Source organism: Lithobates pipiens, unplaced genomic scaffold (assembly GCF_037356315.1).
Source record: "Lithobates pipiens isolate NorthernLeopardFrog02 unplaced genomic scaffold, aLitPip1_a1.2 Scaffold_13, whole genome shotgun sequence".
In the NCBI taxonomy this organism is placed as follows: domain Eukaryota; kingdom Metazoa; phylum Chordata; class Amphibia; order Anura; family Ranidae; genus Lithobates; species Lithobates pipiens.
The window spans coordinates 526661914-526680726 of record NW_027507718.1 but is presented as its reverse complement, the minus strand read 5'-3'; the positions used below and the strand labels follow the sequence as shown (position 1 = coordinate 526680726).

Sequence of the window (18813 nt, the reverse complement as noted above, 5' to 3'; positions counted from 1 at the left end):
TTAGACACCCGATCCTTCCATAAAGAGTACCTTTCACCACCTATTACTGTCACAAGGGATGTTTACATTCCTTGTGACAACAATAAAAGTGATCAGATTTTTATTTATTTTTTAAAAGAGATAATGTAAATAAAAAAAATAAAAAAATTCTTATTTCATTTTATTTAAGTGCCCCCGTCGCCGCGTGCTCGCGCAGCAAAGAAACGCATACGTAAGTCAAGCCCACAAATGTAAACAGTGTTCAAATCACACATGTGAGGTATCAATACAATCGTCAGAGCGAGAGCAATAATTCTGGCAAAAGACCTCCTCTGTAACTGAAACCTGGTAACCGTTACATTTTTTTAAAGTGTCGCCTATGGAGATTTTTAGGTTCCGTAGTTTGTCCCCATTCCATGAGCGTGCGCAATTTTAAAGCATGACATGTTACATATCTATTTACTTGGTGTAACATCATCTTGCACATTATACAAAAAAAATGGGCTTACTTTACTATTTTTTTTAAATTCATAAAAGTATATTTTTTCCCCCCCCAAAAAATAGTTTGAAAAGCTGCTGCACAAATACCGTGTGATATATAATATTGTAACAATCACCATTTTAAGTTCTTGCTAAAATATATATACCCTGTTTCCCCTAAAATAAGACCTAGCCTGACTGTCGGTGTTGGCTGCAATATAAGCCCTACCACCCAAATAAGCCCTACCCCGTTTCCTCAAAAATAAGCCCTACCCTGAAAAGAAGACCTACAAGGACTTTAACTAGGGCTTATTTGGGGGGTAGGGCTTTTATTGCAGCTATCACCGACAATCACACTAGGTCTTATTTTAGGGGAAACAGGGTATATATATAAAAAATAATATATATAGTAATATAATAATATATAATATAATAATAATGATATTATATATATATATATATATATATATATATATATATATATAGATAATTACTAAGTGGGTTAGATAGTCACCATCAGGTGATTGAACACTATTTACAAGGCGAGTTTCTCCCCTTTATAACCCCTCCCATATGGAGAGATATGCTAAGAAGAGAGCTCTGCTTGATGGTCTCTGTGGGGGCTAGGAGCTATACAACCAGATCCATACCTCGGGCCAATAAATATGCCTAAGATGGATGGTACCCGGGCCTTATGAAAGAAGAAACAAGGTTTTGCCTGTAATGTCTCTCTTTGAGGACTGGCCTCTGGGATCCAGCACTTTGGGGCACAAATGAAAAGTTTCACTAAAAAGTTTCTGGCAGAGTCTTCTACAGGTCCAGGGAAGAGGATCCTGTAAGTAGGAACCCAGAACCCTGAAGGTTGGCACAATATTACCCGCCGTGATGGGTGAAGGTTGGATTTGTCTGTTCTCAGCAGCTGAAGACAATCCTAGGTATTTACCTTAAGGATTATTTTCTACAAGTAGTTTTCAAGTCTTATCTGGTTCCCACCACTAGAGGGAGTAAGAGACATACCTGGTGTTTACTTACATGCCTTCCAGGATGCACGCTCAATGAAGCTGTGAAGCCGGTCAGTGAAGCCGCTAACCTCCTCCACTGAAGGCTCTGCCATATAAACTGAAAGGGGGATACCACGTAGCCTTGGGGTCCCGCATAGTCATCCTTTCTCCCCCCAGCCTCTGGGATCCAGCACTTTGGGGCACAAATGAAAAGTTTCACTAAAAAGTTTCTGGCAGAGTCTTCTACAGGTCCAGGGAAGAGGATCCTGTAAGTAGGAACCCAGAACCCTGAAGGTTGGCACAATATTACCCGCCGTGATGGGTGAAGGTTGGATTTGTCTGTTCTCAGCAGCTGAAGACAATCCTAGGTATTTACCTTAAGGATTATCTTCTACAAGTAGTTTTCAAGTCTTATCTGGTTCCCACCACTAGAGGGAGTAAGAGACATACCTGGTGTTTACTTACATGCCTTCCAGGATGCACGCTCAATGAAGCTGTGAAGCCGGTCAGTGAAGCCGCTAACCTCCTCCACTGAAGGCTCTGCCATATAAACTGAAAGGGGGATACCACGTAGCCTTGGGGTCCCGCATAGTCATCCTTTCTCCCCCCAGCCGCTGCCATGATGGTCCTATGCGCACACTTTTATGGCGGATTCGGAGGGGAAGGAGGGAGGGCGTGGTTGCAGGCGGCGTGCATGGCGCATCAGTGCAAAGGCGCGAGGTGGCAATGTTTAAAGCCCAGGACGCCAGAGCCCCCCGTAAGTGGTGGGACACAGAGCTGTAGGCAGTAAGCATCTAAGTGGATTCGGATCCAGGCATACCTAAGACACCTACTCGGCATCAGGTTGTGCAGACTAAGCTAATGATTATATTGTAAGACTATGGCACAACAGTGATTGCATCTATACTGGTACCTCTGCTTTTGCAGCTTAGGACTATGTCTCCCCGTAAGAGGGCTTCAGGGGCAGGTAAAAGAGGCACTAAGAAGTCACCGCCTAGATCTAGGGGTTTTGGACATGCCTGCAGGATACCACCTCCCCCCTGAAAGATTGGAGGCAGCCTCACAGGATGAGTTTGTGCCCCTGTCAGGCTTTACAGCCTCTCCCAAAGTTGCACCCCCTGTATATGTCACTGAAGACACTATGAAAGCTGCACTGGATGGTTTAGAAGGAAGGATTGCTACTTTAATCAACAACTTCCTTAAAGAGTAGTAGAAACTCTGCTCTAGGTTCCTTATCGAATGAGCAATCTGATAATGATGAAGTATCCCTATCCGGGATGGGGATCAGGAGCAGTCGGATGATTCAGGGGATGAGGAAGCTCTTTTCTTCCTCTCAGGCCCTCAAGGTGCAGGTGCAATATTATACTGAGTTGGTGCATTCCACATACAAATTGCCCTCTGCTGAGGCTGCCATATCCTCTGTTTCCTCCTTGGGATCCCGGAAATCCCCACAGGCTGTGTATACCTTCCCAATTCATACTTTGCTGGAGAAATTGTTGTAGGAGGACTGGGTTCACCCAGACAAGCAATTTTCTCCTCCTAAGAAGTTTTCCCTTCTTTATCCGGTAGAAGAAAAATTCTCCAAGAAATGGGGGGTGCCAGCAATTGATGCGGCTGTTTGCTGTGTGAATAAAAGCCTGACCTATCCTGTGTACAATGCTCAGGGGTTCAAAGATCCAACTGACAAAAAGCTGGAATCTTTATTTAAAGCCTCCTTTTATATGGCTGGCGCTGTGGTCCAACCTGCAGTCACAGCAGTTGGCATGTGCCAATTCCTAAAGGAACAAATGAAGCAGGTGGTTAACCTCCTCCCCACTGAACAGCTCGAGGTTTATGCAGACCTTCCTAAGGCCTTATGTTTTGCGGTTGATGCCATTATGGATTCTGTTCAGCAATCATCCCGCTTTACTCTCCTGCTGGTACACATGCGCAGGTCCCTTTGGCTTAATCATTGGGCAGCTGAGGCTTCATGCAAAAGATTTTTGACTGGGTTTCCGTTTCATGGGGAATGCTTGTTTGGGGATGATTTGGACAAATATATCCAGAGGATTACCAGGGGGCAAGACCACTTTGTTGCCGGTTAAGAAGAAGAGTAAACGTCCCTCATTTAGACGCTCTCTTTCCCCAGATCCTGGAGCCTCGACCCCCAGGCAGTGGCGACGACCTCCCCAGTTCAATGCTAGGGGAACAAGGCCAAGCCCAAGGGCAGAAAAAGTCTTGGGGTCCAAAATCTGTTAAGCAGAACCCTAAAGCCTCCTTATGAAGAGGTGCCCCCGCTTGGCTGCCTAGGGGGAAGGCTGCTGCGGTTTGAAGACTCCTAGTCGGAAGAGGTTCAGGACAAATGGGTAACCTCCACGGTGTCTCTGGGCTACAAGCTGGAATTTCGGGAGCTTCTGCCATCCTGCTTTCTAGGTCAAGGGTCTCAAAAGATCCAGAAAAAAGGAGGCCCTTGCTTCTGGCCTTAGAATGCCTGTTATCCCAAAGGGTGATTATAGAAGTAGTCCCAGAAGAGCAAGGCTTGGGGTTCTACCTGAAACCTCTTTATGGTTCCAAAACCAAACGGGGATGTCAGACCTATTCTAGTTCTAAAAGGCCTGAATCAGTTCCTAAACATTCGTTCTTTTCGCATGGAGTCAATGCACTCAGTGGTTTCCACCCTTCAGGGAGGAGAATTTCTGGCGTCGATAGACATCAAAGATGCATATTTACACGTGCCAATTTTCCCCGCTCACCAAAGGTTTCTAAGATTTGCGGTGGAGCAGCGCCATATCAGTTTGTGGCCCTACCATTCGGTCTCACTACCGCACCTCGGGTGTTAACGAAAGATCTAGTGCCGCCCCTGGCAAAGCTAAGGGCTCTTTAAGAGTGACCAGGCGCTGGACATGCAGAGGTCTATGGGAAGCTGATTTGCCCATGTTTAGGGCGTGTGCAGGGCGCAAGCTGTGCGCCAGCACACACTCCCACTCTACTGGGATTCATCTGCATGTCTATAGTAGTGCCTACAATTGGCGGGGACCGGAGGAGAGGTTGGTAGTGGGTACTATTTGCGTGCGTCACTGTGTAGGGATGTAGTCAACTGGGACAGGACACCGGAGGTGATTGTGTGGCTGAGTGTGGTGGATTCAGAGAGGACGAGCGGCGCCATTGAAGGCAAGTGGCCATAGCGCTGCTGTCTGACCCCACAGGGAGAGAGAGAGGCAAGCTGCTGGCTGTGGCATATTGGGGGGGGCGGTCTGGTACAGGGGGTGGTCCGGTGTGGGGTGACACCACTGCACCTGACCAACCATCCCCTTCTCTCATGGCCGCGGGATGTCTGAGCGGTCCCGGGCCGAATGTCACACATTATAATGTAAAGGGGTGCAGTGATAGTTACATAGTTAGTAAGGTTGAATAAAGACACCAGTCCATCCAGTTCAACCTGAGTGTCTACAATTGTCCCTATCCCTGTACATTGCACACTCACATTGGTCCCTACCCTCAAGGAGCCCACAATCCAAGGTCCCCATTTATATCCTAGGGCCAATTTTGGACTGAAGCCAATTAACCTACCTGCATGTCTTTGGAGTGTGAGAGGAAACTGGAGTACCCGGAGGAAACCCACGCAGGCACAGGGAGAACATGCAAACTCCAGGCAGGTAGTGTCGCGGTTGGAATACGAACCAGCGACCTTTTTGCCTAAAGTGGATTCAGGATTCCATCTGAATCAAGATGTAGTCCTACCGTCCTTTTTTCCAGATCCACAGTCCATGGAGGAGAAGTTGTTTCACTCTTTAGATGTTGTAAGAGCAGTCAAAATCTATCTGCAGACAACGGCTCAGATACAAAAGACTGATTGTCTATTTATACTGCCAGAAGGCCCCAAAAAAGGCCAGGTAGCATTGAAGTCCACTATCTCTATATGGATTCGACAGGATATTATTCAGGCTTATGGTTTGAAGAAAATTCCTCCTTTTTTTTTTTTCTGCTTAGAGCAGTTAGTGCTTCTTGGGCAGTGTATCACCAGGCCTCCATGGCTCAGATCTGCAAGGCTTCAACTTGGTCTTCGGTCCATACATTCACTAGATTCTATCAGGCGGATGTAAGAGGGCAGGGCCGGACTGGCTTACCGGGATACTGTGAAATTTCCCGGTAGGCTGCCTGCCCTGGGACCGCTTTAAGCTGTGACTGACTGCAACGCTCGCCTCCCTCGCTCTCTTTCTCATATGTGTCACACACACAGCAGCATCTCCCGCGGTGTGTGTCACGGAGCTGGGTCTGTGTTCGGCTGTGCTGTGGCAAGTACCCCCCCTAGATCGGCTCATGTGTTAGTAGGTAGAACACTGATTGAATCAGTGTTTCGCCTATCACAAGAGCCGGTATAGGGGGGCGGGACCTTGCTACAGCACAGCCGAACACAGATCCAGCTCCGTGACATAAACCGCGGGAGATACCTGCTGTGTGTGATCGAGGCAATGCCATGGTGAGTGCCATGCACAGTGGGGCTGTTTTCATATGCACAGTGGGGCTGTATTCATATCCACAGTGGGGGCTGCATTTATATGCACAGTGGGGCTGCATTCTTATGCACAGTGGGGCTGCATTCATAGCCACAGTGGGGGCTGCATTCATAGCCACAGTGGGGCTTTATTTATATCCACAGTGGGGGCTGCATTTATATCCACAGTGGGGGCTGCATTCATAGCCACAGTGGGGGCTGCATTCATAGCCACAGTGGGGGCTGCATTCATAGCCACAGTGGGGCTGCATTCATAGCCACAGTGGGGCTTTATTTATATCCACAGTGGGGCTGCATTTATATCCACAGTTGGGCTGCATTTATATGCACAGTGGGGCTGCATTCTTATGCACAGTGGGGCTGCATTCTTATGTACAGTGGGGCTGCATTCATATGCACAGTGAGGCTGCATTCACAGGCACAGTAATGCTGCATTCATGGGCACAGTGAGGAAGCATTTGATGGACAGTGAGGCTGCATTTATGGACACAGTGAGGCTGCATTCACGGGCAAAGTAATGCTGCATTTGATGCACAGTGAGGCTGCATTCATGGGCACAGTAAGGCTGCATTCATGGGCACAGTAAAGTTGCATTTGATGGACAGTGAGGCTGCATTGATGGGCACAATGAGGCTACATTTATGGGCACAATGAGGCTACATTCATGGGCACAGTGAGGCTGCATTCATGGGCACAGTGAGGCTGCATTCATGGGCACAATGAGGCTACATTAATGGGCACAGGGAGGCTACATTCATGGGCACTGTAAAGCTGCATTTGATGGGCACAGTGAGGCTGCATTGATGGGCACAGTGAGGCTGCATTGATGGGCACTGATGAGGTTGCATTGATCTCTTGTACCATGTCTGCAGTCTCTGACCATCTCCTGTATCATGTCTGCAGTCTCTGACCATCTCCTGTAATATGTCTGCAGTCTCTGACCATCTCCTGTATCATGTCTGCAGTCTCTGACCATCTCCTGTATCATGTCTGCAGTCTCTGACCATCTCCTGTATCATGTCTGCAGTCTCTGACCATCTCTTGTACCATGTCTGCAGTCTCTGAGGGAGTCTGGAGAGGAGTTAAGAGTGGGAGTGCTGCCAGGATGTTAGTCATGGGAGAAGTCAGATGTGCGTGGACTGAATTGCTGCATTTGTACATTTTAAAAGCCAATATAAAGCCAATATAAAGGAATAGTAGTGGTAAAAAAAAGTCATTGTAGATTCAATTAACTTTTTTTTTGGTTAATTCTCCTTTTAAGGGGGTGCCCTATGCCTACATACATTTGTTAGTAGGTGTTCCTCATTCCCATCTCAATGTTGGGAGGTATGCCTTATACACACGACCGGACTTTTCAACAGACTTGGTCTGGCGGACAATCCGACGGACTTTGCAGCTGAGGTCCGCCGGACATTCAAATGAACGGACTTGGCCACACACGTTCACTCCAAAAGTCAGACGGATTCGAACGTGATGACATAGAATAAAGAAGTTCATAGCCAGTAGCCAATAGCTGCCCTAGCGTCGGTTTTAGTCCGTCGGACTAGCACACAGACAAACGGATTGTCTGCTAAAAGCCAAATCCGGCAGACAAATTTGAAGCTAGTGTTATTTCTAGGTCCGCTGGACTTTTGGAAAGAAAAAGTCCGCTGGAGCCCACACACGATCGAATTGTCCAGTGGACTCTGGTCCGCTGGACCAATTCCGCCAGAAAGTCGGATCGTGTGTACATGGCATTTGTGTATTCTTTCTGCGGAAGGTGGTCTCTGGTCAACAGAGTCGTCCTCCCCAACCCAAGTTTCCCAGAGTTCCTGGGGTCCCCATTGATAATTGACCACTTTTAGCACTATTAACTAGAATTTGCTTTATATATATATATATATATATATATATATATATATATATATATATATATATATATATATATAGCCCTATCTGTCTTCTCTATATATAATACACTCTTCAAATGTGCTTTAAAATGCATGGTCTTCCCTTTAATGAACCAGAAAATAATGACGTTGTGCTGTTGGGCTGGTATAAAAATGCTATGGGGCTGGTATGAATTTTTTTTCCAGGGCTGGTTTTTATTCCCAGTCCGGCCCTTCAAGAGGGTGCCGCCTTTGGGCGCAGTGTGCTGCAGGCAGCAGTATAGGTCCTTATGGTGGTCTGTGTTTCTGATCTTTGTCTCCCACCCCTCAAATTTGGGCATTGCTCTGGGACATCCCACATAGTAATTATCAAAGGCTTTGTGTTCCGTGATGTATGAACAAGAAAATAGGATTTTTAAAACAGCTTAACTGTAAAATCCTTTTCTTGGGAGTACATCACGGGACACAGAGCCTTTGTTAAAGTGGTTGTAAACCCTTACAACCAACTTTGACCTACAGTTAAGCCTAGATTAAGGCTTACCTGTAGGTCCAAGAAATATCTCCTAAACCTACACGGTTTAGGAGGTATTTGCCGAAAGACAAGCACCGCTGTCTACGGCGCAAGAAAACCCAAGAAAACAGTGGCTCCTTTCAGGGCCATCTTTAAAGGCAGGGCAAACGGGGCAGCTGCCCTGGGCCCTGTCATTGTTGTGGGGCCCAAAGCAGCTGCCTCATACTTGCCAACTATCCCAGTTTAAATTCCCTTGTCCTTTGACATTTTAGTCCTGTGCTGTGTCCCGATACCTCAGTGTGAAATGCTGCTACTAATTCTGCCCAGCTCTGCCCTATTGTTGTGTACCCCCTGTGTTTACATGTAAATATCCGGCATTCATATGTAAATAGCATTTCTAATAAATAGCTGCGGCCGGTTGCATTCATATGTAAATAAAGGTGGCATTCATGCTCCCCTGCAGTGAGGAGATGATGTACTGTAAACTCTAGCAACCAATCAGTGAGCAGTATTACTACACAGTAATTTCTAGCAACCAATTAACAAGCAGAAATAATTTGCTGTAACCTCTAGCAACTAATCAGTGAGCTATAATGTGTGCTGCAACCTCTAGCAACCAGTCATTAAGCAGTAATGATGCTGTAACCACTGGCAACCAATCGCAATTGCTGCCTGATCTGATACAGTAAACTGATTTTAAGTCTACCTGCTATTTATTGTATGTCTCAGAGCAGGTAGAAATTGCATGGTGGGGGGGGGCAAGAAAATTTTTGGCCAGGGTCCAATCAATATTAAAGACGGCCCTGGCTCCTTTGAGGGACATGCTAAACTATATAAATGCATAATAAACTCATATTATAGGAGAACTTAAGGCAAAATTTAAAATTCAAACAAGTTATAAACAAGCTCTGTGACCCCATAACCTGAGTACTTGGAACTCTCCTACACCACACTCGGCAGCAGCTACCAATTGTTTCACAGCCTCACTGACCTGTCGGGGGTGCCCGGCTCTCCCGTCTGTTCGATAGATGTTCTGTAAGGGTTCGAGAATTTTTGTTCCTCCAAATTTGGCATTCATTTTATTCACCTTCTTCACCGCCACCTCCATGGACTGCTGTGTGTACTCCACACTCTCCCTAGGGGAACATTATTTAACAAGGTCATGTTATGTGGTCACTGGAGGGGGTGTAAACTGCAACTCACATGGGGCAGATTTCATGTTTTAAGTTGTAGTCCTAAAACACAGAGGGTGGGATACACAATAATACTGTACATAGCCCACCACACTGTAATTCAGGGTTATGTACTGTGTATAGTTCAATAATATATATCACATTACACTGTAGTTTGGCTACAATGGATGGTGGGCACAGTGTGGTTGCAATGGATGGTGGGCACAGTGTGGTTGCAATGGATGGTGGGCACAGCATGGCTGCAATGGATGGTGGGCACAGTGTGGTTGCAATGGATGGTGGGCACAGTGTGGTTGCAATGGATGGTAGGCACAGCGTGGCTGCAATGGATGGTGGGCATGGTGAGGCTGCAATGGTGGGCACGGTGAGGCTGCAATGGTGGGCACGGTGAGGCTGCAACGGTGGGCACAGTGTTGTCTCGCAAAGCGAGCAGGATTCACGCCTCTGCGGTGTGCTAGAGGTGCGGGGGCGCCGGTGACACTTGGGGCCGCTCAGAGCCATTTGGAACCACTTGGAAATACTCGGAAACACTCGGAAATACTACATTCAAGTGTTTCCAAGCCTTTCCAAGGGTTTCTGAGTGCATCTGAGCGTCTCCGAGTATTTCCGAGTCTCTCCGGCGCCCCCCCCCCACCTCTGGCCACATGCAGTATTGCATTCAATAGAAGTCAATGTGGAACAAATTATCTTCGTTTCCATTTACTTCTATGGGAAAACTTGCTTTGATATGCAAATTCTTTGGATTACAAGCATTCTCCTGGAAAGGATTATGCTCGTAATCCAAGGTTCCACTGTAGTACAATACATAACCCACCACAATATAATTCAGTGTAATGTATACTGTACAAAAATATATAACCCACCACACTGTAATTCAGTGTAATGTGTACAGTACAATAATATATAAGCCACCACAGTATAATTCAGTGTAATGTATATAGTAGGGATGAGCCTAACACCCGGTTCGGTTCGCAGCAGAACATGCGAACAGGCAAAAAATTTGTTGAAACACATGACTAGGGTAGCCAGATAACTTACTTCCCCAACAATACATGTAAACCTTAACCGTTACTCTTAGAATAAATACCCGGACACCTGCTTGGATGAAAATGGCCTCAACGGCCTTTATTTAAATAACAATAAAATTTAAACTTTATTTTAGATATTTTAATAATACAAAACTTGTAACAACTTCCAGTTACCCAAAAACCCTAAGTGCTTTTTTGGCTGGTCCCTGACGACCCCTTATTATTTTGAGCCTGTGATCCCCACTTCGTCAGCATCTGTCCCCAGCCGCCAAACTTGCCTCGAGGACTCACTAACTGACCACAGACCCCCAAATATGTTAGCCATTAATCTGGACTGACACCAGCCCAAACACAATGACTCCATCTCTGGCATGGGTCCCAACCTTTTTCAATTGACCCATGCATTTCTACATATATATATTCATATATATATATAGAAGTCGCCAAGGACCCAACGCCACCTTCGGAATGACAACCCTTCAACCCAACCACTATCCATTATTAGGGAGGGCGGGCGGGAACGTCTCTCCTCGCTTGCTGACCTCCAACTGCTGGCTTGTCCCACCCTGGCACATGGACGAAAGACCCACACTCCTCCCCCCTTGTGACCTTCCACCAATAGGGTAAGTACGCCTGCATCTTAAACCACCCCCACGCTGCTTTTTACTTCAGCCCAGTAATTCCCTTGCACCCTGTCATGTATGTCCTGCGCTTCCTTTTCTATACAGCTCCGTACATGTCTTGAACACCGTTAAAGTCACGAACATGAATAATCAAATGTGCTAATTTTAAAGGCTTATATGCATGGTATTGTCATAAAAAGTGTTTGGGGACCCGGGTCCTGCCCCAGGGGACATGTATCAACGCAAAAAAAAAGTTTTAAAAACGTCCCTTTTTTCGGGAGCAGTGATTTTAATAATGGTTAAAGTGAAACAATAAAAGTGAAATATTCCTTTAAATTTCGTACCTGGGGGGTGCCTATAGTATGCCTCCAAAATGGCGCATGTTTCCCGTGCTTACAACAGTCTCTGCACAAAATGACATTTCTAAAGGAAAAAAAGTAATTTAAAAGTACTCACAGCTATAATGAATTGTCGGTCCCGGCAATACACCTAAAAGTAATTGAAACAAAAATTGCATGGGGGACCCCGTGCCAAAATAAAAAAAAAATGGCGTGGGGTCCCCCCTCAAAATCCATACCAGACCCTTCAGGTCTGGTATGGATTTTAAGGGGAACCCCACGCCAAAATAAAAAAAAATGGCGTGGGGGTCCCCCCAAAAATCCATACCAGACCCTTATCCGAGCAAACAACCTGGCAGGCCGCAGGAAAAGAGGGGGGATGAGAGAGCGCCAACCCTCCTGAACCGTACCAGGCCAAATGCCCTCAACATAGGGAGAGTGCTTTGGGGTGGCCCCCCCAAAGCACCTTGTCCCTATATTGATGGGGACAAGGGCCTCATCCCCACAACCCTTGCCCGGTGGTGGTGGGGGTCTGCACACATTCAACTCAAACATCGGGCTCATCCCTAGTATAAAGTACAATAATATATAACCCACCACACCAATTCAGTGTAATGTATATAGTACAATAATATATTAGCCCACCACACTGTGATTCAGTGCAATGTATACAGTACAATAATATATAACCCACCACACTGTAATTCAATGTAATGTACGTATATACTACAACAATATATAGCCCACCATATTAAAATTCAGTTCAACAGCATGCCGCTTGCCCACAGTAGTCGTACTGCGGGCAGGTGGCAGCTCTTGCCTAGACAACATACTGGTACGCATGCGAAGGTCCCTTGACAACCTATGCTGTGATTGGATGCAGCACAAGTTTGAATTTCAGAGTACTGTGTTTACAAAACAGGAACAGCAGGGACAGGGAACAGAAGATATGTCTGTTTCTGCCCCCTGAAAAGCAGGGGGAAAACACATATAGTAAAGCAAAAGCAGCACACATTATACAGATTACACATTGTTAGGCACACAGTTAACCCCTTGATCGCCACTAGACAATAACTCCTTCCCAGACAGTGCCATTAGCATACCTCACAACCTTTTGAAATGGCAAACCTATACCACTTTTATTCATTTATACTGGGTTTTGAAATTTAACAAAAACAGCAATTTAGAAATTGGATGAACGGTTTGGCACTGGGAAACACTTTTTGAAAAATAAAAACGGCATTTTATATACAATTATATAGATCAGACTTTGTTCCAAATCAGGGACAGTTGGGAGCTATGTCATAGTACAGTGACAGTGTATAGTATTAGCACTAATTACTGTATAAGTGTCACTATTGATGTCAGTGCTAGTCAGTTTGTGCACCTCCCAGACAGTGTCAGTTAGTGCCAGATTGTCAGCAACACTCTCACATTCCCACTGTAAGGCGATGATCACTGCTTGTAGACGCAATAACTTTCACACAAACCAATAAATATATGCTTATTGGGATTTTTGTTTTATCAAAGACATGTAGCAGAATACATTTTGGCCTAAATTTATAAAGACATTTTATTTTTTATTGGATATGTTTTATAACTGAAAGTAGAAAATATCGTTTTTTTTTTCCTTTATATTATTAAAAAAAAATGGTGATCAAATACTACCAAATGAATGCTCAATTTGTGTGAAAAAAAAATTATACCAGTTAAAGTAACTCAGTGCTGAATATTAAAAAAATGCCCTGATCGTGAAGGGGGGAAAACCTTCTGAAGCTCAATTGGTTAATGTATATAGTACAATAATATATAGCTCACCACACTGTAATTCAGTGTAATGTATATAGTACAATAATATATAACCCACCACACTGTAATTCAGTGTAACATATAGTACAATAATATATAACCCACCACACTGTAATTCAGTGTAATGTACTGTATATACTCGAGTAATAGCCGAGTTTTTCAGCACTTTTTTTGTGCTGAAAATGCCCCCCTCGGCTTATACTCGAGTCAAGCATTTGAGTCGAGTTGAGTTTGAGTCAAGCAACCGACTTTGGGGCCCCATATCTCAGGGCCACTTGGTGCTAGGAACCCCAAATTTGGTGTGAAAACCAAGTGGAACTAGCACTACAACATATCCAGCTGGGGTTCATAGCACCAAGTGGCCCCCGAGATACGGGGCCCCAAAGTCGGTTCGGAAAATGTCTCTCTCTGCTGCAGAAAAGTGCTTGACATTTTCCGAACCGAATTTTGGGCCCCGCATCTCGAGGCCACTTAGTGCTAGGAACCCCAGCGAAATGTGTATAGTACAATCATATATAACCCACCACACTATAATTCAGTGTAATGTATATAGTACAATATATACCACACTGTAATTTAGTGCAAGTTATATAGTGCAATATATAGCACACCACATTGTAATTTAGTGTAGTGTAAGGTATATAGTACAATATTATATAACCCACCACAATATAATTTAGCTTAATGTATACAGTACAATAATATATAACCCACCACACTAATTCAGTGTAATGTATATAGTATAATAATGTATAACCCACCACACTGTAATGTATATAGTACAATATATACCACACTGTAATTTAGTGTAATGTATATAGTACAATATATATAACCCACCCCACTATAATTTAGTGTAATATATATAGTACAATAATATATAACCCACCACACTATAACTCAGTGTAATGTATATAGTGCAATCATATAACCCACTACACTATAATTCAGTGTAATGTATGTAGTACAATCATATATAACCCACCACACTATTATTCAGTGTAATGTATATAGTACAATCATATATAACCCACCACACTGTAGTTTAGTGTAATGTATATAGTACAATAATACATAGCCCACCACACTGTAATTCAGTGTAATGTATATAGTATAATAATGTATAGCCCAACATACTGTAATTTAGTGTAATGTATATAGTACCATAATAAATACACAGCTCCCAACTGTCCCGGATTTTGAGGGACTGTCCCTGATTTGGAACAAAGTCCCTCTGTCCCTCTTTCCTCCTCATTTGTCCCTCATTTTGGTTTGATCTATATAGTTGTATATAAAATGCACGTTATCTTTCAAAAAGTGTTTTTCAGTGCTAAACCTTTCACCCAACTTCTAAATTGTTGCATTTGCAAATGCAACTGGTTCTTCTAATGCCGCGTACACATGTAGCCGACTATCCGGCGGACTTAGTCTGGCGGACTTCCTGCTACTTGCCCACACACGGCAATTTTTCAGCGTTCTAATACGGCGTACTAAGTCCGCCGTACTATCCGCCCTACTTTTGAAATAAACGGACTCGCCCACACACGCGGAGGAAAGTCCGCTCATTTCGAGCTCGTCTCCAGGTAGGCGGGGCCCGCGAAGGAGACGTCGCTGGCCCCGTCACCTGGTATGGACTTAAAGGGGAACCCCAACGCTGATAAAAAACGGCGTGGGGGTCCCCATCAGACCCTTGTCCGAGCACGCTACCCGGCCGGCCAGGAAAGGGGGGGACGAGCGAGCGCCCCCCCCTCCTGAGCCGTACCAGGCAGCGTGCCCTCAACATGGGGGGTGCCCCAAAGCACCTTGTCCCCATGTTGATGAGGACAAGGGCCTCTTCCCAACAACCCTGGCCGTTGGTTGTCAGGGTCTGCGGGCGGGGGGCTTATCGGAATCCGGGAGCCTCCTTTAATAAGGGGGCCTCCGGATACCGGCCCCCCACCCTATGTGAATGAGTATGGGGTACAATGTACCCCTACCCATTCACCTGTGAAAAAAAGTACAAAAAAAACACAAACACAGGGTAAAAATAGTTTATTGCACAGCTCAGGGGGTCTTCCATCTTCGGGGGTCTTCTCGCCGGACTCCTCCGCTATCTTCTGCTAGCTCTTTTACTAGCGGAGGAGCCCGGCTTTCTTCCCCGCCGCTGGCTTCTTCTTCCGACTTTGGGGGTCTTGTCCCCCTCTTCGGTTCTTCTGCCGCGCCTTCTTCTAGCTCTTTTACAGGCGGTGGCCCGGTCTTCTGTCGCCGCTGTCGTCGTCGTTGTCGTCGCCGCCTTCTGTTCTTCTCTTCAGATGTTGACTCGTCGCTCCCTCCGCTCACAATGACGGGGACCGGACGCGTGGCGACTTATATAGGGACATCACCAGATGATGTCCCCGCCTATTATGATGTCACAGTCCCAGCATCCTCTGGGACTGTGACACCATAATGGGCGCTCGTCCCCCCCTTTCCTGGCCGGCCGGGTATCGTGCTCGGACAAGGGTCTGATGTGGACCTGGGGGGGACCCCCACGCCGATTTTTTCGGCATTGGGGTTCCCCTTTAAGTCCATACCAGGTGGCGGGGCCAGCGACGCATCCTTCGCGGGCCCCGCCTACCTGGAGACGTGCTCAAAATGAGCGGACTTTTCGACGGGCGGGAAAAGTCTGTTCATTTCGAAAGTACGGCGGACTGGCATACGCACGGCTGGATTGTCCGCGGAAATGCAAGTCCGGCGGGAAGATTGAAGTGCAAAACTACTTTCTAAGTCCGCCGTACTTTCGGGTAAAAAAAGTATGCTACACACGGGGGGATTGTCCGGCGGACTTGAGTTTGCTGGACTTTTCCACCCGATTGTTTGATCGTGTGTACGCGGCATAAGCCACCTGGCCACAATTCAAATGCCCGGAAGGTCATGACTGGTAATTCGTTACTATTGCATCAAATGACCATTTTCCTTAACTGCAAATTACTTTGGTTGAAGCTGAACTTAGTTCCTACCCAAAGCTCATTCTTATGCCGGACTTACTTTCTAAGTCCGCCGAACTTTACGATGAAAAAGTCCGCTGGAGCCCAGACACGATCGAATTGTCTGGCGTACTCTGGTCCGGCGAACTCAATTCGATCACGTGTACGCGGCATAACGGTTATTTCCTCTGAGAATCCCATAGAGCTGCATACAGCCATATACATCATAACACTGATATACAGAAGCTCATACTGAAAAAGGTTTATCATGGATTTAAAACCTTGGAATGAAACTGCTTCACGCACAGGCCACCCTTTATACTCACGGGAAGAAAGACTCAAAATGGGAGCCAAAGCCATAAATATTAAAGTAACACCCGAGAGGTAAACTCTTCAATAGAAGAACCAGCGTTTCCTGCAGAGGAAAGACAATAAATGGAGAATTGGATATTGAATATACGCTATACTGTCAAAGATATTGGTACACCTGCCTTTACACGCACATGAACTTTAATGACATCCCAATCTTAGTCCGTAGGGTTCAATATTCAGTTAGCCCACCCCGCGCAGCTATAACAACTTCAACTCTTCTGGGAAGGCCGTCCATGAGGTTTAGGAGTGTGTCTATGGGAACGTTTGACCATTCTTCCAGAAGAAGAAAAATTCTTCTAATTTATCCCAAAGGTGTTCTATTGGGTTGAGGTCAAGTTTCTCCACTCTAAACTCGCTCATCCATGTCTTTAAGGATCTTTTTTTAATATTGAATAGGACCATTGGCGCAGCTTTCCAAATTTTCTTTAAGGATCTTGCTTTGTGCACTGGTGCGCAGTCATGTTGGAGCAGGAAGCCATTCCCAAAATGTTCCTACAAAGTTGGGAGCATGAAATTGTCCAAAATGTCTTGGTATGCTGATGCCTTTAGCCCTTGTACACACGGTCGGAGATTCCGACGGAATGTGTCCTATCGGTCCATTTTGTCGGATATTCCAACTGTGTGTGGTCTCCATTGGACTGTTTTCGTCTGAATATCTGACGGACCAACTTTTCCAACTTGCCGGTAAAATTTTCCAACAAAATGCTCCGATCGGACATACCCCGATCATGTGTAGCCTACTCCGACGGACAAAGTGCCGCGCATGCTCAGATCAAATTCCTAGACCAAAGCTATTGGCTACTAGCCTGAACGTAGTCCCATCGGAACAAAATAACGTAATCAAGTTAAGTACAATCACACTTTCCGACAACGTTGTCCGACCGTGTGTATGCAACAGTTTCAGACAAAATCCAACAGATTTGGTTGTCAGAATGTCCGACAGTGTGTACAAGGGCTTAGAGTTCTCTCCACTGGAACTAAGGGGCCAAGCCCAACCCCTGAAAAACAACCCCACATCATAATCCCCCCTCCAACAAATTTGAACCAGTGCACAAAGCAATTCAATGGGCTCTCAGTTCTACCCAGCAACCCCAGCCATGCTGGTCCCAGCACCACAGGTGGGACTGTGGAGACCAGGATACATGGTAGGGGGCAGTACATTCTGAGGACTATGTGAAACCCAAGACTGTCACCTCCACTTACCTACCTGCTTTAGCTTGTGCATGATGTCTGGTGCTAGTTGTAGAATTAGTGGAACTGGAGGTGCTAAGCATTTCACAGCTGGGTGCAGGATGCTGCTGAGATGCTCAAAGGAACAGGGAGGAGCCTCACCTTGCCAACATCCAATTAAATAGGAAATGGAGAAAGAGAGACTTAGAAACTGGTTTCTGCTTTTGTAGGCACAACTAGATAGATAGATAGATAGATAGATAGATAGATAGATAGATAGATAGATAGATAGATAGATAGATAAAATATAACATTTTATTTCAAAATTCTAAAAACATAGTCATAATAAAATCATTGTAGTACCCTCTACACTCAGTAGATCAAAACAGTAACCAATCCCAAGCATGGGGAAAGAAACCCATTCAGACAAGGTATAAAAAAATTGTGTGGCGGTCCATCTATAGGAAGTGAGTATATGTGGTATCAGCGTGGAAAGGAGAGGTTAAATCCACGATACCTCCATGCTAGTTTAGTCAACACGTTTCGCAAGATATACTTGCTTCCTCAGGACTGTTTGGGTGGGTGCTATAAATAAATATACACGAAATTACATAAGTATCATATTAGGATTACATTTCTCATCTTACGAAAACATTTCTTGTATTTATAGTGCAAAAATATCTTCATCACTATTCATAAGTATTCATAATCCCTTTGAAACGTAATCCTAATATGATATGATGATATGGTAATTTCATGTATATTCACTTATAGCACCCACACAAACAGTCCTGAGGAAGCAAGTATATCTTGCGAAACGCTTTAACTAAACACGTGGATTTGACCTCTCCTTTCCACGCTGATACCACATATACTCACTTCCTATAGAAGGACCGCCACACAATTTTTTATACCTTGTCTAAATGGGTTTCTTTGCCCATGCTTGGGTTTGGGCACTGTTTTGATCTACTGAGTGTAGAGGGGGCTACAATGATTTTATA

General features: G+C 45.2%; 1 protein-coding gene across 1 annotated transcript in view; it reads right to left on the bottom strand.

Moving 5' to 3' along the window:
- Window positions 1–18813, bottom strand: part of LOC143975641 (von Willebrand factor A domain-containing protein 5A-like) — a 180327-nt gene that overhangs the window by 71297 nt on the left and 90217 nt on the right. The window contains exons 8-9 of the mRNA XM_077478133.1: window positions 16597–16685; window positions 9326–9470 (exon numbers count right to left, since the gene is read on the bottom strand). Coding sequence (XP_077334259.1) covers window positions 9326–9470; window positions 16597–16685 — 234 coding nt within the window. The remainder of the gene's footprint in view (window positions 1–9325; window positions 9471–16596; window positions 16686–18813) is intronic.